At 38.2% G+C, this 17207-nt stretch overlaps 1 protein-coding gene across 3 annotated transcripts in view; it reads right to left on the bottom strand.

Annotated features, from left to right (window-relative positions):
* LOC133530277 (trichohyalin) overlaps positions 1-17207 on the bottom strand; it is a 141123-nt gene that overhangs the window by 28969 nt on the left and 94947 nt on the right. For all 3 annotated transcript variants that reach the window (XM_061868154.1, XM_061868156.1, XM_061868155.1), the window contains exons 4-7: positions 1984-4757; positions 1737-1864; positions 1377-1583; positions 964-1123 (exon numbers count right to left, since the gene is read on the bottom strand). In XM_061868154.1, coding sequence (XP_061724138.1) covers positions 964-1123; positions 1377-1583; positions 1737-1864; positions 1984-4757 — 3269 coding nt within the window. The remainder of the gene's footprint in view (positions 1-963; positions 1124-1376; positions 1584-1736; positions 1865-1983; positions 4758-17207) is intronic.

Here is a 17207-nt window from a genome sequence, read left to right as displayed (position 1 = left end):
TCAAATGCAACGAAGCTGATAATTCTGACACATGTAAAAGTCAACCGCAAAAACCGCGTGAAACCTGTCAAGGTGACATCGACACTGCGATCCTCAGTCGCCGTAACGTGACGTGGCAAAGTACGGTCAACCAATTTGATTCCTAGGAACCATGTCATAATCTGGCCTCGCTCCAGCTCAACCCTGGAGCGAGGCCAGAGGACGAGCTGAAGATAGGAAGGAGTGGCGCGAGCTTGTGAAGGCCCTTTGCACCTCCGGGGTGCTTTAGGACGACAACAACAACAACAACATGTCATAATGACTTCTACGACAGTGCTTATTGAGTGATGCATGTCATGTATAGAGTAGTTAAAGCGACAAGGTTCTATAGTGGCCTAGGATTCAAATTCGTTGACTGTACCTTCCGAGAAAACAAATACCTGGACTCATCGTCCAGTATTTGTACCTGGAGTATTTGTACACCTTATTTATATCAATATATAGGTCCTCCGACGAGCAAGACTGAGTGTTGCTGTAAAAAGTTGTTGGAATTGATGGAACGGATAGAATTTAGTAATCAGATCCTCATAATATAAATCATCCATTTACAAATGTAAATTTCCCGAAGTGATTTGCCTCTTCATTCTTATTGTGAAGGGAATTTCGTGATTCCTTATTTCTACAATGTAAGTATCTTTAAATGAACAACATTTATATATAATATAAAAAATTATATATAATATTAAATTATATATATAAAAATAGTATAAGAAAACAAGGCTTGGACTGCACGATCTTGCCAGCACTAAAACTTGGTACGAAATTTAAAGTGAATAAAAGATGAATTCATCTTTAAATTGCTAAGGATTGGAATCGGCTCCCGTTGTCTGCTGTATATATTGAGTTCGTAGTTACTTTCCATCAAGTAAGTCTAAAGTCGATCTATTTTCAGTTGTATCACATATTTAATGCAAAATCACTCACCAAGGCCGGAGAATCAGGAGGTGGCGCAGTCTTGGACTTGGTTCGCCTGCGATCGTCATCCGAAGGTCGCAGCTCGCTCTCTCTATCTGAGGAGTTATACCGCCTCGCTTCTCTGCGCTCCTGGTATTTCCTTTCTTCTTTCATTGTTCTTTCGTACCTACTGTAAAACGAGAAGGATGGTAAGAAGAGCAAGACCAGTAAACACTTCATACAGAAGATGGTCCGTTTTGTTGATCATATCCATGTATCTACAACCTGTTGTGATAGACGGGCAACTATGAAACCCTCACTGCTTTTGGTCGGTTGCTATTTCATGTAACTAAGTATAGATTAGGTACGAGTTATGTAGGCTAGGTACGTGGAATGGCTAAAGAGATTCCATACATTTTCAATGTAGGTAGTGGATGAATTACCTCCTCTCCAGTTCAGTTTCCTTGTATTTTCGCTCAGGGTCACTGTCCCGTTGCTCCGAAGGTCGGTACCGGTCCAGGTTCTCACGGGAACCTTTATATCTTCCGTCCTTTTCATACCTCCTGTCATCTTTGTCATACCTTCTCTCTTCTTTGGGTTCGTAGTCCTTCTTCCTGACTTCAATGTCACTCGGTTCAGGGTCTGTATATCTGGAAGGTATATATAGCGGATATAATTTTACGATTTGTCTTAATTTTCTAAGTATCAGTAAAGACATGACGATAAAAATTAAAGAAAATGCCGACAATAGGACGCCATATTGTGAAAAGAGTATTGTGTATAATAAGCCAATTAAAAAATACCTTCTGTAGTCGGAGTCATCTCCTGCAAGATGTTCCGGGCTCTTGAGCACCCTGGTGCGTGGCTTCGGCTGGACCTCTTTCTCCTTCTTGCTCTTCTTGGAAGAGTCGCGAGAGAACAGCTGTTTCATCTAAAAGAAAGTAAATAATGCTGAATATTTTTCAACCATTGTTGAAATCATAAGTATCATAAATATTTAGGCAGAAGAGCAGCGGATCATCTAATATGAAAATATATAAACTATATTACCTTCTCCAGTCCAGATAGTTTCTTCGTAACTTTAAGCGGTTTCGCACTGATTTTGTCTTCACGGCTAGTACTTTTATCATACCTCTCGCCCCGGGGTTCAAAGTGTGATCCATCATCAGCACTCCTCTCTCTCGGTACATAGCAGTCTTTCCGATAACCATCAGGCCTATAGTCTTCAAACCGAGCCATGTATTCACCGTTGGCATATATCTGTTCACTGGGATAGTTGTCTTCTGTATGCTGTCGTTCGCTAGCTAAAAACAGAGATGTGTTACGAACATCATCTATACTGCTATGCTTTCTAGATCTATGTATTTCTCCACAAGAATCTTTACGGAAATCGTTCTCGATTCCAGAATCGACTAGTCGATTGTCAACGTCATATCGCCGCGGAGTTTCTTCGCGGTAATAATCCCGGCTGTCCCCAGAATCGTGACGACGTATACTGTAGTCTTCCTTGTAGTATTTATCTTTGTTCTTCATTCGACGAAGTGAGTTGTGATAAGACTCTGCATGCTTAGCGTCATTACGAATGTTCGCATATTCTTCTTCCCTTTCTTGAGCAATTTCCGGATTAGAAGCGTAATGCCCCTTCCTCTTACCGAAGCCCTCGTCTTTCTTATACTTATGACCACTCTGAAGAACGTCGTGACTAGAAGTCAAATGTTTCTTGATCCTATATTTCTGCTCCTTATACTCGTCGGGAGTAAGTACTGGTTTTCCAACATTAATTTCTAAGCTAGGAGGTTCATACTCTGGTTCTGGCGGGAACCCATTTCTTTTCTCTGCAATTTTGTTCATGGGCTCTAATTTATCAATAAATTCACGCCTGTCTAACTCATTTTTGGAAACTTTATGGAAAGTTCTAGATTCCGTGTTATATTTCAATTTATGATTATCGGAATCATACTTATTGTAATCTTCAGTTATACTACTCTCAGCAAAGCCGTCTCGTTCTACGGTATGACGGTAATACTTCGCCGTTTCATTAACATATTTCTCAGTTGCAAGTCTTCGTTTTTCGGCTTCATAGATTGGATCAGTTTCGACTAGATACTTTGTTATTGGCTCTCCTGTATTGATTCTATCGCGATCATACCTTCGAGCATTTAATCTTGACTCCAATAACTGCCTTCTGTGACTTAATTCATTAAAATTTAAATCAACTTTATCTTCACTCTCAAATGGTTTCCTTTTAGTATCCATACCGTCAGCCTGTCCTCTAGAAGATTCAATAAAATCTTGTGATTTGGCCTCTTTTAATGGATATTCGTTGGCATAAGTTGGTTCAATATCGTCAAAACTTGTCAGTTTGTATTCTCTAAATCTTGGTCTTATCGGCGAATCAATAATTTTATAAGTTTCAGAGTTTTTGTGCGTCGTATTATTTTTATATTCTGACTCATACAAACGGTTGTTGGAATATTTGTATCTCTCCTCATATCCGAGCCCTTCATCTTCATCAGAGTGTTGAGCATATCTGTCTCTGGGAGGAGTAAAGGTTTTGTGAACAGTTTGTTTGGTAACATTATTCGACTTCGTGTCTCCGAGGTCTCTCACTACATGCGCGTATACAACCCCTCTGTTTGTCATTTTATTTACAGGCGAAGGCACTCGATCTGGACTAGTATTTCTGGCAAACAAATTTGGATCTGGACTCACACTAGGCTTGGTGTAAGAAAATGGTTGATTAACGTTAGTCCCGTTAGTTGGAGATATTAAATGAGTTTTTGGCGGAGGAGAGTGTTGGTCTTCCTTAAGGAGTTTTACCATATGATCTACAGTATTTCCTCTAGTCAACGGAGGTTTATCCGGAGGCTGTTGACTACTGTGTATCATATCTTTACCAGCATAAACGTTTTCTTCTATCTTTCTTATGCTGTCCTTGATTCTATCTTTGAGTTCAACAGGGTTTATGTCTTTAGCTTTTATAGAATCAATTTCATCAACCAAAAGTGTCTTCTTAATTTCTGTTTTTCGTTTAGGTGTTTCTTTTATGGATGGTGATTTTTCTTTGTCATCATCAGAAGATTTACCTTTTTTAGTTCTTGCTGGTGGTTTAGGCTCTTTTTTCTCAGGCGTTTTATATCTCGGAGGTTTTTCTATTGGATTAACCTTAGAGCTTTCACTAGGACTTAGTTCTTCAGATTTAGTGCTATCCTTTTGGGATAGTTTTTGTTTTTGAAACACTTCAAGCGGCGGAGTTTTCTTAAAGTAATCTTCTCTTGGTGAACTTTCAATTATTGGTGAAAGTTGACTCTTCTTGTTTCTTAGTGATTTCAAAAACTCTTCTGATTCGCTACCAGATCTTTTACGGATAGGTTTAGGTTGTGTGTTCAAGTTAGTGTCTTTCGATTTAAGATCTGACACATCACTTTTACTTCTTTTCACTATAACAGCGGGCTTAGTAGTTACTACAACAGAAACGTCAGGAGGTTTATTTCGCTGTTCTTTAGCTCGTCTGAACAGCGTGGATATTGAGGTTCGTTCTTTCTTCTTTTTGGAACCTACATCGCTGACAGATCGTTCTAAAGGTGACTTTGTTTTGTCGCTGTTGTCATCGCTGTTTCTCCTGCTGGTTCTGTCCTCTTTCTTTCGCCTGTGTGGGAGTGAGAAGAACTTTTCTGGATTGTCGGAGGTGCACGTGACGCTGTCGGCCTGTGCGCGGACTCTGTTGGCCTCGTCGATGAGTTCTTGCTCCGAGAGGTGTGTGAAGGGTTCCTTGCGCACGGTCGGCGGTGGCTCCTTAGAGGTTCCCCGCTCGCGTGGTTTGCCTGTAAAAGAGTTGATATTCTAACTTTAGTATCAGGGCTGCTCAACTGGACTATTATGATTTTCGTACACAGATCTCTTGGAGATAGGTACACTGTTTTTTCCCGATCTTTATATGTTTATTATTACAACATAAGTACATATTATAATACATATATTTCATGGTTTATTTGGTTCATATATTAAAGCATGCGGTTAATTAAAATCGGACAAAGATTAATTAACCTGCCTAATGTTATTTATAGACTCAGGTCATGCAACTTTTTTGTTAAGACTTTGAATACCCGTACAAAAAGTAGAGAATTACATTTACTAAATGATGCGTTATAAAATAGCTAATTAATTAGGTTCCACTGGAGATTAAGTTTAACAAAAAGTTTAGTAAAAACGTGCTGTTAACACAATCTCGTTTTGTTGGAAGTGAAATAAGTTTACTGTCATAATGGATGGACCGATTATCAAATAACTGATGAGTTTAATTATTATTTACCCAGTTATTCTGAAAGTATCAACGATGGTTAAGATGTTATGACATGTTGATTTTTGAGAGCTTTTGACATCATAATTCCTCCGAAATTACCACCGTATCGTTCGCCGTTGATGAATGGTTGGTGACAACCTGAACATTTTTCATCAGCCCATAAAATGTTTCTATGACATTTCATATCATTAAAACATGTCAAATTTACCTAATGTCACACGCGTACATGGTGGTATTTTATCCGTGAGTGTTAGTAAGTATATTATGTTTCTATGTGTCTCTGTGTGTGCGTGAGCTTATGTGTCCTCGGGCCTCGCGAAATTGACAAAGATCCCGTCCCGGCTAGTCACCTAATTAAACTTATCGATAGAGTTCCAAAGACCAAAGATCTTATCAAATCGACTAAAAGCAGGGGACTAAACCCATAAAACGATATAAGGCTTCGCTGAAACCGCCCAAAAATAGCAGTGAACGCATACTGTTCACACTTCATCTCAATAAAACCAGTCGAATATAACCTCTGATTACGTATAATAGTTATGAGTCTCGGGTTTTCTCTTATGCTGGTAAGTGTGTAACGGCCCAGGCACAGGTGACGTCATCTATAAACACCAGAGCATTCGCAAATACTAAGTCGCAACATGGAAATGTTGTGTTGGAAATTTGATCTTGTATTAATATGGATTAGGTTTAGAATAACAAGTGGTGATTGTATTGAATTTTCGAGGTTTTTATATTCAAGTCACGATTACTTTAACTATCTACCTATACAAAAAGTTCTAAGGTAAAAGTAAAGAAATACCTGATATGATATAAACAAGCCAAGAATGAAAAGAAATAAATAATTCGTATTGTACGGTAAATCGGCAGGAGTTCGCAACAAGGGAAAGATGGACAACCATATTCAAAAAACTGCAAAAGTATATACAAACTTAAATCCTGCTTGCACTTGGCAAAAAACAAGTCACGATTCAATACACCATATTCCATGGGTTTTTACGCCTTCTCATTTCGTCGAATGTTAATTAAAGATTTGTTTATTGTAAAAAAGGAAGAAAAAAGTTAATAACTTTTAGTTAACAATGCAGAATTTGCTATTGAAACGACTTTTATTATGGTAGTCACGTGTAAAGAATAAACACTTAAGTGATAAATGGTAATCGTTCAGACAGCAATGATTTGCCGGTCTGTGTGTAAAAGGAAATTGGAGATTGAATACTTATTCGAGGAAAGAAATAAAAACAGGACAAGTTAATGAAACTTGAATAAACATTTTATTCATCCAGTGCGGATGTCTATTTTATTACCACATTCTGAATTAAGTTGATTGATTTTGACCATTTGGTCTTAATTACCTACATACCTAGGCTATACTATTATACTTTTATGTGTATATCTTATGTGTTATTTTATTTTGACGACTGGTCTGGCCTAGTGGGTAGTGACTAGTGACCCTGCCTATGAAGCCGTTGGTCCCGGGTTCAAATCCTGGTAAGGGCATTTATTTGTGTGATAAGCACGGATATTGGTTCCTGAGTCATGGCTGTTTTCTATGCATTTAAGTATCTATATATCATATATGTCGTCGTCTAAGTACCTACCCACAACACAAGCCTTATTGAGCTTATTGTGGGACTTGGTCAATTTGTGTAATAATGTCCTTATAATATTTATTTATGTAGTAGTCAAATTTTATATTAAAACGCAAAGGGTGACGTAAAGCTGTAATTTTGGGATGTTATTAGGACTCTTCGATTGAAGAAGTGTGAAATTATGTTTAGAAAGCAAAAGTTGTGCTCGGGATGTGTAGTTTCCGAAAAACTGTAAATATTTGGAGCACGGAAGAAAATATGAAAAAAAAACGATATTTTTCGAGTTTTTCCCCAAACTACTTTCACAACTTTTTTGCTTTCAATAAGTTTCACGTTTCTCCACATACTTATCAATATATTGCAAATGCAGGTTTTCATCACTATTTCATTTTTTAGGAGACTACCGTTTACAACGAAAAGGGTTTGTCGGTTGTCAATAAGACGCTATTTCCATAAAGCTTCAATTTGAAATCAACCTTGTCGACCACCGACAATGTGGTACCTATTAGTTGAAAACGTCACAATTTTTATACGATATTACTGTCTTATGCGTCCGATTTTGTTACTTGATAGATTCCAACTGGCTCTAGTTTTCAGACAAACAAAGAAAAAAGAAAGCGATAGGAATAGGAGTCATTGATCTATCGGATACTGTAGGCTCGAATTCAAAATACCCACGTGTAAACTCTACAAAAGCTAGAAGAAGTTTCACGCATTAATAGCTCAATTTGAATGTAAAATCAATTATTTATCAATGACCATATCAAAACGCAACCGAATCACTCCGAGCAATTAATGGTATAGTTTGAAAGCTAGCAGTCTGAGTTGGTAGAAAAGGCAGAAGGTTATAATGCTTTTTTGTCTTGGGCAAGTGACCGTGGTCAATCAATCGCTTCCGTTGATTCTTACAAGCTCATTTAGGAGGGTTATGGTAATGAATGAATGGTTGAATAGTTGGTTTGACGCGCTAACCATAAAACTAAGAGTTGCTATTAAAAGTCGAGAAAAAGATATCTGAACTTTGGTAATAGCAGCGGAAGCAGATGAGATTCGTAATGATCTTTGATGTGATGACAAAATTTATAGAGGTATTTTTTTGTTTCTTCCTAGCGTTAAAAACATGGCAAAACTAATTTTCCACGACACGACTTAGCTAAATTGAATATCTGTCTTGTAAAATTATGGTTTAAATATATAGCTTTAGGTATATATATAAACCATACCACCCACCCGAAACCGGACTAATCCCAACAAGGCCTAGTTTATCCTCTGGGTTGGAAGGTCTGATGGCAGTCGCTTTCGTAAAAACTAGTGCCTACGCCAAATCTTGGGATTAGTTGTCAAGCGGACCCCAGGCTCCCATGAGCCGTGGCAAATGCCGGGACAACGCGAGGAAGAAGAAGGAGGTATATATATATATGTATACACCGTGTTTTTATTGAATTCCGTTAACTTCGGGGTATCGGTAAGTACGTTTAAGGAAATTAAATGGCATAGTTAATTTGCAAAAAAAAATATTTTTTGCTATTTTTAATAATTTAATTTTTATAAAAAGTAATTAAATGTTGCATATAGCGTTGTTGTTGTTGTAGCGTCATCAGTCTGACACCTGTTCACACTACACCTGCCTGGCTTGTGGTCGTGTTTGCCGCTCCCATATTGGCCTACACAGCCATGAAAAGCGCTGCCGCCCTACCTGACACTGTTTGAATAGTCTGTAATAGACTCAAAGGCCAATGATGATGATGAACACGGGCATTACATTTAACTCAACCAAACAATTGAAAACTGTGACATATCAATGTCATTTCGAACATCAATCTTCCGAGATAGTAGTTTACGTTTAGGAGCAAATGTATGAACTTGTACTGAACACTAATCAAAATGTAAACAGGCCCTAAGGCAAGTGTACACACTCATAAGGGCCTGGTAAGATAAAAAATAATTATTGATTATCTCCGAAATGCAGTTAATTAGAATACCAGTGTCTTTGAGAAAGTTACTTAATTTAAGCTCAGCGATGCACCCTTGAAATTAACGGAAATTAAAAAAAAAACACGGTGTATAAAGGAAATGTCCACACAAAAACCCGTTGTATTTGTTCTCAGATAATATCAGGATCAGTGCAGTAAAGGTACTCATATGAACGGTATGTCCACCTCCTTATCCTAAGCCTAATGCTTCCCAGACCATTGTCAGCGGACTGAGATTGATACTCTAACAGTACCCGCCTACAGGGGTGAATCATACGTTCATTGACTGCTGATTTTAGACTTTTTCGAGTGCTGCAATAATAGCAATAAGTAACGGGTGCGTGGAATGAACCTATGGATATCTAGAACGAATATGCTGCGAGCTTCATCTCAAAGTTGAATTTTTTAATAAGTAGACTATGGAAATAAGGTTAAAGGGAAGAAAATTTTATAAAAAATTCTGAAATCCCGATATTCGACTTCATTTGATATTTTTCAGAGAACCAATAATGTCAAATCACAATTTTAAAAATTCTTTTTTGTACACGGTACACCGCAACTCACAAGATATACCCGCGATTATTGCTTCTGTTCAATCATTAGACGTGATTATTCGGTCGCTTTGTTATAGCTAATATAACTGTGTTACAGTTTCCTAAATCATTACCGAAAATTATTTTGGCGAATGTCATTTCGAATTATTCGCCAAATTAAATTTTGCGTCAATCATTTTATCCATTAGCTATGAAGTTACAGAAAACAAAGGCTATCACGTGACCCGGACTTTACTCTTTTGCCTGAGTAAAAACCCTGGCTTCTCTTTGCCTGTCACTTTATTTTTTGTCGCGCGGGGTGAGTAGATTGCGTGGGCGCACTCATTAGTGATTCTTTGTGTGCGCATCCGCGATTAGATGAACGAATGAATGAATGATTTTGTTTGATGAACGTCATTAGGGGAAGAACGGCGCAAAGACCTGTGCTGGGGAGTGGCGAACGCAAGTACAGGTATAAGTGACACCTATCGGTATACAGTTAGAGCCACCATTTTATTGGTTAATGTGATACACATATACATATTTTTTCATTCACTCGTTGCATTCGTGCCAGCTGTTGTGAATCAACCTGTACCTTATCTATAACGGAAGGCGGAAGATTAAGTTGGTAGTTAAATTAAACTTAATGTGATTGCGTCCTTGTAGTATTTTTGGAGAATATAATACTGTACGAAATGAGTAGGACTACTTACGGAACAAGCATCCATACTAGTGTTGTACAGTGAACTGCAAAATTGCATGGAGAAATTATGAATAAATTCATTGATAAAGTCACCATGCACTTTTACGGCTAATGGTACCTAATTTAGAGGTAATTTTGAGTCTGATAATCGCTGAAAAAGAGCTGTTCTTGAAAAGCTTGTGACTGATTGAATAGATCTCCGGGTTATCCAGACGTTTTAACCATGCTAACACAAAATTGAGTCCATCAAATTAAATTAGGTAAGTTCCTACTCTATTGATTGTGTCATGTTCCCACCGTAGATATGTTTCTGAGTAATGGTTGCCAAATTATTGAATTTGACCAGTCCTTTCACTAGTTTCGTTAGTAACCCTCGAAGAGGCAAGATGCCTTCATAAAATGAATAAATGTTTAGGTGAATTTTATTCGACTAATCGTCGTGCAGAAATCGCGAAGCGTATGGTTGACGTAACTGGTGACCGAAGAGCTGGCGGCTTTTTCGTACAACGTCTCAGCACTGTGATACAACGAGGACATGCCGCCGGCATCCTTGGTACAAAGCCTCAAGGGCCTTTAGATTTAAGCTAGTTATAGTAATCCTCTGTATGTATCCATTATGTATATTGTTATCGTATATAAAATTGTATACTTATTGTGAGGTATAACGTCTATACGCGAGCTAGCTACTGTATGACTTTAGAGCAAATTAATTTTATTAGAAAAGTATAGTAAAATTATCATATACATCAAATCAGTCACTGATCAAGTGATCATTCGATAGTTGCAGATTTGTCACACATATACACCTATAATATTCTGTGTTCTACATACCTGCAGTGTTTATTTAAATAATTTCCACAAATCGATCATGAATACTTGAAGTAGCTGTCATATCTACCGTTTTTGGCCTAGAATGCAGCCATATTTGAACGGCAAATTATCACAACAGCTCCAAGATTTCCTTATGTTATAGTGGTCAAGTAAAGAAAACTAGTAGGTAATGTATTTAAATATTTTCTGAATAAATTTTAGCAGCATATGACAGCAGAATATTTCGTTAGACTATTTGATTTAGAGTTAGACCAAGACAAGTCTGCAACGTTTTTGATAGCACACGCAGTGCAAGCGTTATTTTAAACGTCAACCTTCTATGAAATTATGACGTATAAATAACACTTGCACTGCATGTGCTATCAAAATCGTTGCAGACTTATCTTGGTCTAACTCTAACTTTATTTGTTAGGATTAGCGTTGAAAAAACCCGCAACAATACGGGAAAAATTTCCAAACGACTCCTTTTACTCTAGTTTCTTTCGAAAAAAAGATGCAAATTTTAATTACAATAATTCCGAAAAAAACAAATAAAGCCGAAACAACAAGTTTTTTTTAAACTTCTGCATTTTTTCAAATAAATTTTATTTAATTGTGAATTTAAACAGGATGGTTAAGGTTGCACGTCTAAAGCAGGAAAAAACCGAAAAAAGAAACTTGGTAAAATTCCCGAAAAAAACATTTGACTTCCTCCGGAATTTTCATCCTTTGACTTAGGATTGCGAGCATTATTCTTTTAAAATAATTAACAACACGCAAATATTATGTGTTTGTGTAAATTTCTTTACGCCACTATCTCCATGTGTATGTTCATACGGGTTTCATAAAAGATAGCCCAACTTCACTGGTCTCCATTCACTGTTTATCTGACCTATTTCCTCAATATCTTGGAACAGAAAAGTCAAGTCAATAGAAGTAATATTTATTGCACTGCACTGATGATAACGTCACAATTAATAACATTTTTAAATTGTTCTTTCGGAACTTGTTGGCAATATCGCGGGCAAGGTGATCCTGCCCAGCTTTTATATGTTCATGAATACATTGAATACCTACATAATAAAACAATAATACATGCAAACAACTGTGCATATATTGACTCACCTCTTGTTATTGACATTGTACACAGGTAGGCGTCGTTTTTACGACAGCGTGAGTACTCGTAGTTTTATAAAATCCTATTATACCTATTGACAAGGTGGAGGGACCGAAGAAGACATCGCTTCGAGAATAGCCAAAGCAAGAGCAACCTTCGCACGGCTCCGACCCGTATGGCAATCAAGTAAACTGACTCGGAGAATTAAGCTCAGAATATTCCGATCAAACGTAAAAACCGTATTGCTATATGGATGCGAGACGTGGAAGGTTACAAAAGACATCTCGCGCCAGCTACAAGTCTGTGTTAACCGCTGCCTCCGCCGCATTCTCGGTGTATACTGGCCCGAGAAAATCTCTAATGCCAGCCTCTGGAGATGCTGCAATGAAACCCCGATCGACCAGCAGATCAAGCGCCGGTAATGGAGTTGGATTGGGCATACACTCCGAAGGGATCCTAAACACATACCGAGGCAAGCCATAGACTGGAATCCCCAAGGAAAAAGGAAACGTTGCCGTCCAAAGCAGACCTGGCGCCGGACTATAATTGCAGAGGCGAAGGCTATTGGGAAGACTTGGAGCGAACTCAAGCACGAAGCTCAAGACCGATCCAGATGGCGGCGCACTGTGGACGCCCTCTGCCCCATCTAGGGGACATAGGACAATAAGTCAAGTAAGTCATACCTGTTGACATGTAGAAACGAAATTTTCTCGGGCGTCCGCAGGGAAGATGGTAAAAGGCCAGACGGAATGTCATTGATTCCGTGGGAGATGGGCGGGTTTTGGTGTGGGACGCTATATGCGTGGATATACTGAAACACAAGAGCTAAGTACAGCCGCATCGGCCAAGAATATTGTTTTACCCCTTTTGGTGTGGAAACACTTAGCCCGTGTGGTCCCGGTGCCGTGAAATTTTTTGGGGCGTTGTCAAAGAGGCTTGTGGATGCGACTGGGGACCGTAGGGCTGGCAGCTTCCTCGCACAGCGCATTAGTATTGCAATCCAGCAGGGTAATGCTCCCAGCATCTACGGCACCTTTTTAGGGTTCCGTAGCCAAATGGCATAAAACGGAACCCTTATAGTTTCGCCATGTCCGTCTGTCTGTCTGTCTGTCTGTCTGTCTGTCTGTCTGTCTGTCTGTCTGTCCGAGGCTTTGCTCCGTGGTCGTTAGTGCTAGAAAGCTGAAATTTGGCATGGATATATAAATCAATAAAGCCGAGAAAGTCGTACAATAAAATCTAAAAATTTAATTTTTTTTAGTGTGCCTCCCCTACACGTAAAGTGAAGGTGAATTTTTTTTTTCGCTTCAACCCTAGAGTGTGGGGTATCGTTGGAAAGGTCTTTCAAAACTAATAGGGGGTTTCAAGAAACATTTTGTGATAAAGTGAATATATTCGGAGATAATCGCTCCGAAAGAAAAAAAAAATGTGTCCCCCCCCTCTAACTTTTGAACCATAGGTCCAAAAAATATGAAAAAAATCGTGGAAGTAGAGCTTAAGAAAGACATTAAATGAAAACTATAGCGGACATGATCAGTTTAGCTGTTTTTGAGTTATCGCAAAAAGTTTTCCCTTCATAGTAAAAAGACTTATTTTAATTAGGTACTGATTATGCAAATTTGCCTATTTGTTTAACTCAGGTGAAAGGTACCGTTTCATCCCTTGGTTAACAATTTACTATACTTTAAGCTCGAGTTTAGCTTATTGTGACGGAAGAGTAACTACGGAACCCTACACTGAGCGTGGCCCGACATGCTCTTGGCCGGTTTTTTTCTAGTTGTTATTAGTATAAATGAGTTTTTAAAATGTTCTCAATAGCCTATAGATCGTGTCATTCATGCGTGCCTTGAGTCATATTGTCATGTTAGATATGACATTTATGTTAGATATGACAAATCTGCGCGTCATCGTGGATGACACGAACTAACCTGTAGGAAAGCGACAGCGAACTTTTTTGATGCATGTTTTTGTAATACATATATTATCTAAATTATATAATTTAAATATATACCTTAATTTGACATTTAAAAATTAGAATTTTTACATTAATTGATAAGCATGTGTATGTAAATAGTTGTCATTTATTATTTTGATGATGGCAAATACCTACATTGAATCTCATGAGCTACACCGCCACTCACGTTAAATATTTGTATGCCTCATAATATGGCCAAAAGTGGAGCACTTAATTATCTGTATGTAACACCTGTTTGTAACACTACCTGCTTTTCGACAAATAAATGCATTGAATTGAATTGAAAATTATCAAAATATAAAGTAAACACAATATTCATAAAGTTTTAAAGGTTAGACAGAATAAAGGATGCCCGGACCGGGGCGCCACTTCAGTTTTCTATAGAAATTATCACGTGATCTTCCATCGTCGGTCGTCCGGCCCGGGCTCGTAGCGTTCTTTTTTTTATACCACGACGTTGGCATACAAGCATACGGCCCGCCTGATGGTAAGCAGTCACCGTAGCCTATGGACGCCTGCAACTCCAGAGGTGTCACATGCGCGTTGCCGACCCTTTAAAAATCTGTACACTACTTTTTTGAAGAACCTCATACTGTAGACCCACGGGAAAACCGTTCTAGCGTGAGTCATCCTTTACTAGTTCAAAAATATTCGGAAAAGCTATATTCTAGACTAATTTTCTCCCATTATTTCAGATCCAAATAGTTTTTAAACCTAAGGATATAAAATATTTTACAAATAAAAAAAAGTACTTACGTATTTTTACCCGACTGCCAAAGGGAAGAGGGTAATGTTTTTCGAGTGTATGTATGTATGTATGTCTGTTTCTTTGTGGCCTCCTGTAGCCTAAACGGCTTGATGGAATTTGATGTATAAGGTATCGTTAGATTCGTCTTGATCACGGGAGTGTCATAGGATTTGTGGGGGTAACTAAAAAGTTATAAATAAATAAAAAATATTATAAAAAAAACAAAAAACCCGACTGCACACTAAAAAAGAGGAATACAAGCCCCCAAGAATATATTGTTGTTCATGGTAAGTATCGCAGGCGGGGACCAACAACCAAAATGACTATAACCCTCTGTTGGTCCCCGCCTGACAAGACCACACTTACCATCAACAACAATATTCTTGTGGGGTTTGTATTCCTCTTTTTTAGTGTGCAGTCGGGTTTTTTGTTTTTGTATAATTATTTTTTTTGTAGTACGGATCAGTAAAAATCAGCTTTAATTTAAAACAAATTTTAAATTAGATCAACTGTGAATGTTAATATTTCAAAGTCAAGACCACATTATTGAATCACGAAGTACACGATGATATGAGACTCGGGCGCTAAATAGACCTTGCTCAGACTCTAACTCCAATCATTACTAGGACCTTGAAGATTTCCTGCATCTAACAGTTCGATTGTGTAAATAAATGTCACGAAAACATGTTCTAATCAGGTAAATATGACAAATTGAAGAAGATTTTCGATATCCTTTCGAAAGTAAACCTTAAGCTTAAAGGATGACTCACGCTACACAGTGCCAGGACCGGGCCGGGGCGGACCGGAGCGAGCCGTCACACGGACTTTCAGGAGCGCCACCGTCGCCGGACCGTTCCGGGGCCGGGGCGACCGGGCCATCATCTCTATATTATAGTATCTCTCTATGCGTTGACACTATCGTTGAGTCTCCGAGCGCGAGACAGGCCGGGCCGGGCTGTCCGAGCTCACCGAGCCGTCCAAATAACGGACTGTTCATGACAAATGTCACAAATGTCAATCATATTGAAAAAATTGGTTCGATGGGAAGCAAGTCGATATAGAGATAAATAATAAAATCAAAATATTGGCCCTGGCTGCCATAATAGCTGATGAAGAGAATACTGCATACTCTGGGCAATTGTGCATTTGGACATTTCGCGGACACTTTCGGAAAAAGGAGAATTACACAACATTATGTGAAGAGCTTTATTTCCACATGACCCGAGACTCTTTCGAAGCCACCGTGTTCTCTGCTTAAGGTAATGGAAATACAATGCGTGTATATTGTCTCAAATAATCATGTGCCGAAGCATATTAAACTATTAAAAGGAAAAGGGATGACCGGTTCTCCATACAAACATAGTCCCCATTTTCCTCTCTGGATATTGATATTCTCTTCGTTCTACATCCAAATTTGTAATAGTACATTACGATACAAGTGCGAAAAATAGGAAATTCGAAACAAGTGGCGATAAATTAAAACACGACCGAAGGGAGTGTTTTAAATCGACACGAGTTGCGAATTACTTATTCGCACATGTATCGTACAACGTTTTACAGTACATGGCTCTTTAAATGTTCGACACAGTAACGTAATATGCTAATTTTCGCACTAGTGCGGTAAAGTAGCAACATATGTACTGTAAAAATATTATCCGTAATGGGGACTACGTTTGTATGGAAAAGCGGTCTCGTTTTGAGGTAGGTAACTAGGCAGATTACTTAGAGATTGACTCATCACAAGCTGCCCTAAGTGCTTCTTAGCGAGTAGACAGGCCTATTGTTTTTCAGTATTATTTTCTTCTATTGAGGTGTGCATTTGTGTTGTATTGCAAAAATATATCCGTTGGGGTTCAGTGATACCCGATAGATATTAACCCTGAATCACAAATGATCATTTTGCTTAATGCCGCGTTTTTGCATTATTTTCTCCCATCAATCCTATCATAGACTTGTTCCGTTTCAGGAATGCATGAAAAACTTAAGTTTAAAAGAGAAGATATTTAAAATGGCTGTAGGAATACCACAACATTTTAAAGTATCGATATAAGATAATCATCTACAAACATTCAGCTATAGAGAAATACGCGTACACCACTAAGAATGTCGGTGGTGCGCTCTCAAAGTAAAAAAAATAACTGTTAAGTTCGGTACACTAAGATAGAATTGTCTAACAAGTACAAAAAATAAACTACTTACTGGCTTACTTACTTCTTGCGGAAAATGAATTTTTGATCTATAATACGAGTGGGTTAGGTAGTTGAAATTTACAGTGTGCATTTTATGGTTCCGTAGCCAAAATGGCAAAAACCCTTACAGTTTCGTCATGTCCATCTGTCTGTCTATCTGTCTGTCCGTATGTCACAGCTATTTTACTCAAAAACTATAAGATAACCAAAAGAGAAAAGTGGAAAGTAGGTATTTTTTATACTACGTTGGTGGCCGGCCTGATGGTAAGCTACTACTTAGTTTAGAAGTTCAAATGTATAAAAATATAATTTTTAGGCACGCCATACATGTAAC

This window comes from Cydia pomonella, chromosome 22 (assembly GCF_033807575.1).
Source record: "Cydia pomonella isolate Wapato2018A chromosome 22, ilCydPomo1, whole genome shotgun sequence".
NCBI classification, from domain to species: domain Eukaryota; kingdom Metazoa; phylum Arthropoda; class Insecta; order Lepidoptera; family Tortricidae; genus Cydia; species Cydia pomonella.
The sequence above is the reverse complement of the archived record's forward strand: the minus strand, read 5'-3'. Positions and strand labels throughout refer to the sequence as shown.